Source organism: Peromyscus californicus, unplaced genomic scaffold, assembly GCF_007827085.1.
Source record: "Peromyscus californicus insignis strain IS unplaced genomic scaffold, ASM782708v3 Scaffold_5__1_contigs__length_169319896, whole genome shotgun sequence".
Classification (NCBI taxonomy): domain Eukaryota; kingdom Metazoa; phylum Chordata; class Mammalia; order Rodentia; family Cricetidae; genus Peromyscus; species Peromyscus californicus.
In genome coordinates this window covers 161,477,050-161,486,988 of record NW_026294573.1, presented here as the reverse complement: position 1 = coordinate 161,486,988, position 9,939 = coordinate 161,477,050, and the positions used below count along the sequence as shown (strand labels likewise).

General features: G+C 42.8%; 1 protein-coding gene across 1 annotated transcript in view; it reads left to right on the top strand.

Moving 5' to 3' along the window:
- Positions 1–1,288: 1,288 nt before the first annotated feature.
- Positions 1,289–9,939, top strand: part of Stmn2 (stathmin 2) — a 54,885-nt gene continuing 46,234 nt past the window's right edge. Inside the window, exon 1 of the mRNA XM_052716345.1 lies at positions 1,289–1,483. Within this exon, the coding sequence (XP_052572305.1) occupies positions 1,465–1,483 (19 nt within the window). The 5' untranslated portion in view covers positions 1,289–1,464. The remainder of the gene's footprint in view (positions 1,484–9,939) is intronic.

Here is a 9,939-nt window from a genome sequence, read left to right as displayed (position 1 = left end):
CAGAAATGCTGTCGTTCCAGTAGCTTCCTATCATAAAGCAAGTCATCCAGAGTGTTAAAATGCCTGTACAAGTTAATAGGAACTGCAGGGTTTTCAGCACCAAGGAGAGTGCTCCGCTTCTCCGCCCTCCCCACCCCCCACCACCGCATTTAAACGTCATACTGTGCACTATGCCAAAAAGAAATTTTACAATGTAATTTAATAGCTACCAAAAAGCTTACTAATGGGAGAAATCTTAATTTTCAAATACTTTTAAAATTAGACAATGTTTCATACGTGTTCATGAATGCAACAGTGTTCTGTCTTTTTTTTTTTTTTTTTCATCTCTGAGATGGAATTAGCTATTCCTTGCTAGTTTTAAATACCTAAGCCACAATTTCTCCACGGACTTAGGTACAATAGAATTCAGTAATGTGGATGAAAAAATTTCATACGCACAAGTCCAAAACATATCCTTGCTGCTTCAGTGTTATGAACATGCTCAATAAATGTCTGAATTAAGAATGGACATTCACTGAAAGTATTGTTTAAGTGAATAAATGGATGTCTTGTTTGTAACTGGTTTCACAGGCCCTTGCATGCCATAATGCTTAATCTCAGCTGTGAATGCAGGAAAATCATGCCTAGTCCAGGTTCTCTTACTCTCTTGCATCGTGTCCTTAGGTGGAACGCATCTCTGTGCCCAAGTTGTCAAAGATTCCCTCCTCTGTGCTAAAGAGAGAAAAGGCCAGGCCTCCCCCTCCTATGAGACTCCCCTGAGTTCATGGACTCCGGAGTCTAACTACACTAGAAGAAAAGAACAGTGTCACTGGTCATTTCTGAGCCGCCACCACAGCCAGACATGGGCTGGTTTGGGAAGTCCATCATCTACTAGGGAGGCCAGCATTCACCAAGGACAGGGCCAAAGGTGAAAGGCCAGATAACAACTCAGTCTTTAAACAGATTTTTCCGACACTCGGCATACTGGGATGACTTCTCGAACCCCTGAATCTTTTCCGTCTCTTTGTCAATCTGTGCAATGACACATGTTTGAACGAAGTATAGCCTCCTGGGTACAGGTAGGCACAGCCCAGTTCTTAGCTCCTAGGAGGCTTCCAGGCTAAGGCGCCACTCCACTTGGACTGTACTATCGGGCTCCAAAATGGGGGGAGCTTCCAGGCAAGGGCTGATTTCCATTTCAAACTGCATTCTGGTACTTTGTACTCCAGCACCATTGGACGATCAATATTTAATGCTTGAAGATTCTGACTCTGCGGGAGTCATGTCAGGGGACCCTGGGAGCCAATCTGCTTGAGCTTCTGCGTGATAATTATTCATGGGCTCCTGCCTCTCGCTCTTTCTCTAGCACGGTCCCACTCTGCAGACTCAGTGCCTTACTCAGACTCCTCTCTCGCTCTCTCCGCGGCTACAGCTGGACCCTTCGCCTTCGCCTTCGCCACCGCTCAACGCGTGCACATCCCTACAATGGCTAAAACAGCAATGGGTAAGAATCGCCCTTCTCTCTCGGGGCTCTGAAGACATTAACAGGAATTTTATAAAGGAAAAGACATTCATGATACACGAGAGCTGGGAAGGTCGAAGACAGCTCTGGGAGGAGATGAGAGGGCAAGAAGGGGGTCTTTGAAAAGCTAAAGCAAATGATTTATTTTTAAAACATAGAAGCAGATAAGTTGCCCTCCGATGGGTAAGAATTTTATTCTACTTCCATATTTAAAATTAAAACGCCATGGGAGGGGAGGGGGCTACCTTAACTCTCTGCCTTCAGTGGGATGGAGGGACATTTCAGAAAGTGGTTTGTAACGTCTTATATTCGTTCTGTAGTTTAAAAAGAAAATTGAACGGAAAGGGGGTGAGGCTGGGAGAAAAGAGAAAATGCAAAGTCAAAGCGGTCCCATCCGGGCGGTTTGAGAGATGGGTGGGAACGGGGGAGGGGAGTGGACACATTTAATGGTATTGTCTCCGTTGGAAAAACCGCTAGTCTTGGGGCGCGGTGCGGGGAGGTAAGGCGGCCGGAGGGGTGGGGTAGGACCTTAGCTCCTTTGTTTTAGGGAGAGGGAGGGGAAGGAGGAGGAGGAGGGCGTGGAGGGCGCGTGGGCAGCTGCAGGGGCGGAGAAGCGTGCGCGGCGGGGAGGGGTAGAGGGACCGGGCTCCCAAGGCGCCCGGGTGGGGTTTCTTTGTGTGTGGAGCTATGGTCCCCGGGGTGGGGGGGCACCTGCAGCGCGGGGCACACTGTGCGGACCGCCCCACCCTGTGTGGAGTCAAGCGGTCCCCACCCGGACCTAGCTCGGCGCCCTCAGTGGAAAGGGGGCCGGGTGGGGAGCGCAGCGCGACACCGGAGAACCCAGCCCTGCGGGGACAGAGGAGCCCCGCCACGCCCCGCGCACTCGCTGGCAGCCTGCTGATGCCAGAGACCTGACCGCTAACCTCGGCTGCCCCACCCTGGCCTCATTGTTCTCCCGTAGGGCTAGAGGAGGGTGGGTTAACATGTTTTTCACAACCACGTTAAATAGGATATTTAGACATAATATCAAAAAAAAAAAAAAAAAGGGAAAGAAGAAAAAAGGTTACTCCAAACTCCTTAGATCGTTTCGAGGAGTGAAAGCTTGGGGAATCTAGAAGGGTATACAGAAAATAATACAGAAAAAAATGTGTGAGCATGATATAAAGCAAAAGAGGTCAAGGTCTTTAAGATTGGCCACGTGCAATTTCCATTTTGTGGGTCGGACAGGGCCAATTACTAGTAAATCTTTTGGGCTATGTAAAACCGCAGGAGATTTCAGATCCAGGGCCTTCGTTCCGAATAGATCTTGTGCCTCTGTGGCCCAGGGGTAGATAGACTGGGAGGGGCCTGCACCCGGGAAGCGACTGGAAGTCCCCCTCCCCCAGGCCGGGTTGTGGATACGGAGCGGGGGAAAAGGATGTGGACTGGCTCCACCCTGCCCTGCCCCACCCTGTCCGCGGAGCCCGGGAGACTCAGGTTCCAGGCAGCCTGGCCACGAACTTGGGTGGGGCTGCTGAACAGTCTGCAGTCCGGGCACCGCTCTTTCTAGCCCCTCTTTCCAGAACAGCCCCGAACCCCTCAGGGTGTGCGGACACCTGGCCTAGCTCGCGGCCACAGCGCCAAGACCCTCCCAGGGGATGGATGGCAGTGCAGAAAGGCGAGCCCCGCCCGGCCACACAAAGACACGGCCGCGCCCTGCCAGGCCCTGGACCACAGAGGTGACCCCTTCTCTGTGGTTCGGGAAGGTGTCCTCGCCCACGCACAGCCCACAGAGTCCAAGGACCTTTTCCCGAGGGCAAGCCCAAGGCCCACTGTGCGCCAGGAAAGAGACCCCCACTGAGGGTCCTTCGGTGGGGCGTGGCTCGGCCGCACCCCTTGCTGCTAGACCGGAGCAGCGAGCCTGGCGAGCGCGCACGTGGCGATCGCGCGCGTGGACCGTCGCCAGCCCTGCAGCGCTCGCCTTTCGGAACTGGGCGCTCGCCCCCGCAGGAGCATCCCAGGAGAGGGTTCTGCGCAGTGTCCTGAGCTACTCCCGCTTGCCACAATATGCAGTCAATCCGCGTGTCCAGAGGGGTTCTGATGAGGGTGAGGGTGATCTTCGCGCATTGTACTCCCACCGAGAGGTTTCAGCTGCAGACGACTGGCTAGTTACTCCTCGTCACCAGAACTGTGATTCCAAGTCATCCTGGTTATTATTCCAAGACTCGCTCTCCCCTTAGTCTCGCTTGTTCAAAAAGGATGCTGGTCCCTTTTGATGCTGATTAACCCCTTGCCACTAATTCTTTTTGATCATCTTCACCTGCCTCCGCTCCCTCCCCACCCCCAACCCAAAGATGATTTTGTCTCCTGTTATTCATTTAAGTTTCTATAAAGCAAATACGCTTTGGCTTCCCGTCGCTGTTATGTATGTTCGTGAAGCTAGGACGTATGTGCTGGTACTTGCTAAGGACAGCCTGTGTGCAGATCGCTGAAAAATTCTCCACAGAGAATTGTTTGTGGTTTCAATGGGCAAAAACTATATATAACTGAGATTTATACCCCTCCACAAGAGGGTATATCTATAAATATTTAAATATAGATTTAGCACACAAATTTCATTGTTTTCCCCTAAATCTGCTCTTCAAAGTGCTTTTTGATACAGTCTCAATTCTACCCAGAAACAAGGATCGTGAAATGGTAACTGCCAACCAATGAAACTCCCACCCCACGGATGACAGGTGCCAAGGTCTTTCTGCCATAATTAGGCTGCACTTGTGAACGTGAAGAGAAACACTACCTCTGCAGTGAGAAAAGTGCCATTTTGGTTTTGGGTTTTGTTTTTTTGTTTTTTTTTTTAAATATCCCAACTGTAAAGAGTAATCAATTAATCTGCAAGGCAAGTGCTTTTCTCCTGATTCATTAAACAGTTAGTGCATTCAGCATGTTTGTGCTAAGTTCATATTGTATTGCCTACTGTCTTCTCAAATGGAGCTGCAGTATAAATTGATGCATAAATAACTAGAAATAAAAAGCTGAAGATTTTACCAGGATCTCAGAAGAAGAAAAAAAAAAACCTGAAGGAAACAAACTGAGCTTTGTCCATTGATGACATGTATCTAAGTCATGCTCTGAGGGGGTGGCGGCCAGTATGGCTGTGCCCAGCGAAGCACCTTGTCTGTCGCTGGCAGGGTGGTGTGTAGCAGGGGGTCTGGTGGTGTTTGCCTGTGCCTGTTAAAGGTCTATGAAGGAAAGGCTGTTTTCAAATGATCGATAAGACTGAATGCTTTGTAGTTTAGAAAAGATTTTAAATCCAGACCTCTGTCTCGTCAGAATTCCTAACGGTTTTCACTGACTTACAGACAGATCTGAGGTAAATTTTCTATGACAAGAGGAGGGAGACATGCTTTTTGTTAGAGCTACTGCTACTTTCCTTAGTCATTTAAAATTTTTAGCAGGATTTCACGTCTTTGTGTTTAAAAGAGTTATCATTACTTTTGGTTTTAAATTTTTAATTGCTTGTGGATTAAGTAGTGATTTAGAAAAATAAGCATTAGGTCATTTGGCACGAAATGACTTTCATCAAATTTCTGCTTGTCACTGACAAAAAAAATGCTGCAAGAAGTTCCATTTTGTGTAGACTTGGGACATGTCCTCCTCCTCCCTGGATGTCATAAAGATGGTTCATATGATAAAGTAGTTTCCCTTTGTGATTTGGGATCAAAATAGTTACTTAGTTCTGTGATTATTTAATGATATCTATCAAGCAAGATTTTTACACAAAACCCAAATAACTAAATATGAAATGGAAGGTGAGTCCATATTGAATGCCTTTTCATTGATAAATACATCTTTAGGAAAATTGCTGTTACTCTATCCATTCATGTTTTTTATTCCCTTAACTAAGATGAATTGTATATTCATGTCATTCCTAGTTGCTTGCATAAGGCTAGATAAAACTGGTCTCAGAGCACGTGGCAGCTAACAGCACAAACCCAGACCTGGGTGTGGCCAGCCCCACACCGATAGCCAACCCCCAGCTTCCACCAGCTTTCTTTTGTTTGTGGGAAAACACACACTATTGTCACCATGCAATCTGTAATAATATGTAAAATGTGCTGGTCCACAAGAAAACACTAAATAGTTAGTAATATAAATGCTTCCAGAGCCAAAGCTATTTGCTTCCTGGTTCTCTCAATCAGAGACCATGGAGTCTGCACTAACTTTTCACCCCACTAGAGGGCAATCAGTTTCTCTAAGAATAATTTAAACCTGGCTTCAAACACTGACTGTTAAATAAAATCTTTTCTTTTATTGGAGTCATTCAATTGTTGATTTAATAAAGTAACGCCATGGTTTACCCTAGTGAATGAGAAGGGCATGCACATCTCTACAGTAAGATGAGTGATTGTAATCTACAAGTTGGCAGAGCCCTGGATAATTAGTCCCTTATGATCTTTCTTTCCAGTTTCATTACAGCATAATTATTATATCATTTATGTTACTTCTGGGGTTGTATGGTATATAAATGGTAGAAAATGTCAGTAGTAATAGCAAAATTATTTAGCAACAGATGTTTTAATTTGTAAGTAAAGGCATAAATTAAGATCATGTTTACTTATTCATTTATTTAAATATGTCCCATGCTGAGGACAATTCTAATGTCTGAGGCCTCACCTTAGAGGAAGTAGTAAAGCAGGCAGAAGAACATGATCCTGAGGTGGCACACCCAAGCTGACCACAACTGCTTTCCCATGTTCTTAAAGGATACCTTTTTAAACCAATAGGATTTCCATCTAATTTCTGTGCATTTTCAACAATCATGGTTTATATATGTTTATAAGTATATATATATGTGTGTGTGTGTGTGTGTGTGTGTGTGTGTGTGTGTGTGTGTATGTGTATGTGTATATATATATACATATATATAGTTGATGATTCTTGAAAGACGACAAAAAATTAGTCTTAAAACCTTAGAATAGTTTTATTGGTCTAGTAAATAATTGATACCCATTTTAAGGAAGAAGAAACAGATAAGTATAAACTAATTTTGATGGTTATCAAAGTAAATTGTTTCAATGTTCAACAGAAGGAAAGTTCTTTTTTATACCTTTTATATAACTATAGTCTACCTCTAAAGTATTTAATAGTATCGTATTAAGGTGTTTCTCAAATTTTAGTGGAGTTTTCATTGCAGTTAGAACCTGATGGGGTAGGACGGGCTGGAGACGAGTCTCCAGTTCTGACAACCTGCTGACTGATGCCAATTCTGACCACCAAGCCAGCACTGTTAGAATACAAACCTGTGATATGTTTTGTCTTAAGACTTTTAAATCTGCGGCAATGGATTACAGAATATTTCACTTCCAAACTCTTGCGTAGGGATTTAATTCCTCTGAGGATTATGTATTCTGTGCTATCACTCTTTCCTAATTAGATTGTTTCAAATATATTTATATTAAAGGACTCAACAGAAGACCTTCAAGAGAAATTGTGGGAGAAATAAGAGTTTGGCTCTATGCGTGCATGTGTCTCTGAAAAGAAAATGGCTTGTGGCACAGTGAAAAAGAGATAAGAAGTCATACAAGATTACTGTTATTCACAAATAATATGCAAAACAGAAATTCAACCCAGAACCTTTTAGATATAGGATAATGCATAATTTACTAGACAGTTAACTCAGCATATATAGTCCATATGGGAAGTAAAGTAAAACAGGATTAAACCATACTGAAGTTAGTATTTATGCATAGTTATTACTTATTCAGATTATTCCAACAGAGTATTTCATCCTGGATACTGCATGAAAAGAAGTATTAAGAACTCACTAAATTATAAGGAATTTGCTGGGTTATAATGCCCCTGTGTCGGAAAACAGATTAGGCTTGGTATGGTATCACATGCCTATAAATCCCATCACTCAGGATGTTGAGGAAGGAGGGTTTTGGGTTCAAGGCCAGCCTGGGCTATCCTGTAAGACCCTAATTTAACATAAATAGGTGAATAATTTTTCTTCTGCTTCCTTAAGTCCATAAAGGACCTCCATTATTCAGTATTACCCTTCTAAAGAAAGGTGGCCTGGAAGGGAAAATAGGTCTTCAAGGAATATCATCAAAAATATCATGTCAGTTCACCCATGAAGTGGGTGGCAGGTCACGAAGGTATTGCTGCATTTCTGGAAATTCTGGCCTGAAAAAAAAAGATACTAAACACAAAATGCCTCCAATAGACAATTAAAAATATCATCCCATCTCTATGAGTTTGAGGCCAGCCTGGTCTACAGAGTGAGTTCCAGGACAGGCTTCAAAGCAACACAGGGAAACCTGTCTCAAAACAAAACAAACAAACAAAAAAATCATCATCCCAAATAAAAGTTAGCACAGATGGCAGTGACAGTCCAAAACTGGAGTAAGATTAACCTTTGGTTTGTTGCCATTTTCAACAGCTCAACTCAGGCCTTTCCAGGTTTCTGGAAGCTGGAGAACTTTAGATCACTGGTTCTCAATCTTCCTAATGTTATGACCCTTTAACACAATTCTTCATGTTGTGGTGACCCCCAACCATTAAAAAAAACTCCATTACTACTTCATAACTGTAATTTTGCTACTGTTATGAATGGTAATGTAAATATCTGATATGCAGGATATCTGATATGTGACCCCCAAAGGGGTCGAGACCCACAGGTTGAGAACTGCTGCTTTAGATGGTTGCAGCTGTTAATATGTTCGTTTTTAGGAGGGTTGTTTTGTGTTTTGTTTTTGTTTTTAAGAAAGGAATGCTAAGACAGCATTACAGAGGTTATGGGTACTAAATGGTTACTCCTGGCAGTTTTAGAAATAACATATGGAGATGACAAAAATTTAAGCTGAAAACCTTGAGCAAGAGTTTAGTTAGTCCTGTAATGAACAATTTTGCTGTAGTGTTGCTTTCAGAATCATTTTTCTGGTACAGACAAACTGCATCTTTCATCCCTTCCATAGACACCAGGTATTCAATTTCAATCTTTAGTTTTATGAAGGAAAGTTAGATCTAAAAGAAATACAACCTAGGCATCTACATTTAATAAAACTATATATTATTTCAAGATTATCTTACTAGTTCCAAAGCAGGTGGGCAGGAGAGGTCTGTGGGAGGCTCTGACTCCCTCGTACAATTTTTTAATTATCTTTAATGAAAGAATCAGGCCTTGCCATTTGTCAAGGAGACATTTGCAGTAGTAAAACCTGTGTTTATAATAACCCATTTTTATTAGTCATGATTGAAGATAACACTTTGTGTACATTTGTTCTCGCAAAACTCTTTTATGTCGATGTAAAGGTTAATTAATGCATCCTGGCACTCATCATGCTGGTCACCTGGAAACAGTACATCTAGGACTTGTGCCTGGGAGAAGCCCCACATCATGCTATAAACAGAACAAAATCCTTAAGAGTTTATACATTTCCAGTGTTGCTGACCTTAGGAAAATTATAAGTTCCAAAATTTGGCTTTTGACAAGAAATGGATAATTATGGTTCTCAAATAACACATTAAGAATGAGTTTCAATAGTGCAGGACATTGTCTACCACTGAATTTCATTTTTGCTAGGTCACACTGCAATGCCTTCAAGACATGTTGCAATAATACTGCAATAATTATACTTGGGATCTTGGAATCTATACTGTGTTCTCTGTTGTTCAAGAAACAACAAATTATCAACACTGAGTCTATGAGTCTATTAAATGTCCTATGTCAAGATAAAGATAATTAGATGAAATATTTTTAAATCTTATCCCCAAAAACATTTTATAAGAGTTAAAGTATACATTAAATTGTGATTAATAATCTTTTCATTCTTTTTAGAAGATTTTATATTTCTATGTGCATCAGCTATAAAGTTTAATTCCTATTGAATAAAGTTGCTCACAGTAAACCTAATAGTCTTCCAGTTTAGAAGAAACCTAACTTCCCTGGGGGAAAAACAACTGATAATATATATTGACTTAGAAAACTGAGGCCAGGAAACCCCACCTCTGGTGTCAGGAAGCACCAGACACCTAAGGGAACTGAGAGACTGTGAAGTTAGTCTGATGGCAGCCTCCCAGGATCCCCGCCTCAGGACACAGTCTAACATGAAATAGTTACTACTGCAGCATTCTCTGTTACTTCCAACACAAATATCTATGGCCGTTTTGTAGCTCCATAGCAAGGTGCTTGTGGCTCCATAGCAAGGTACCAGCTGACCTCCTCCTAATAACCGATAAAAATCACCATAGTCAATTCAAATCTATGGCAAGACCCGTTCCTGTCTCTTGAAAAGTTATCTTTTCATTCTACTTCGGCCAGAGCAGATTTTTCCTTTTATCATTGTAAGAAAGGAGCAGATAAGCACAGAAGATTGGAGATTGTTTGGGTTTTGTTTGTTTTTAATCGATGGTTCAGCAGTTGAGAGCCCTGGTTGCACTTCCAGAGAACCCAAGTT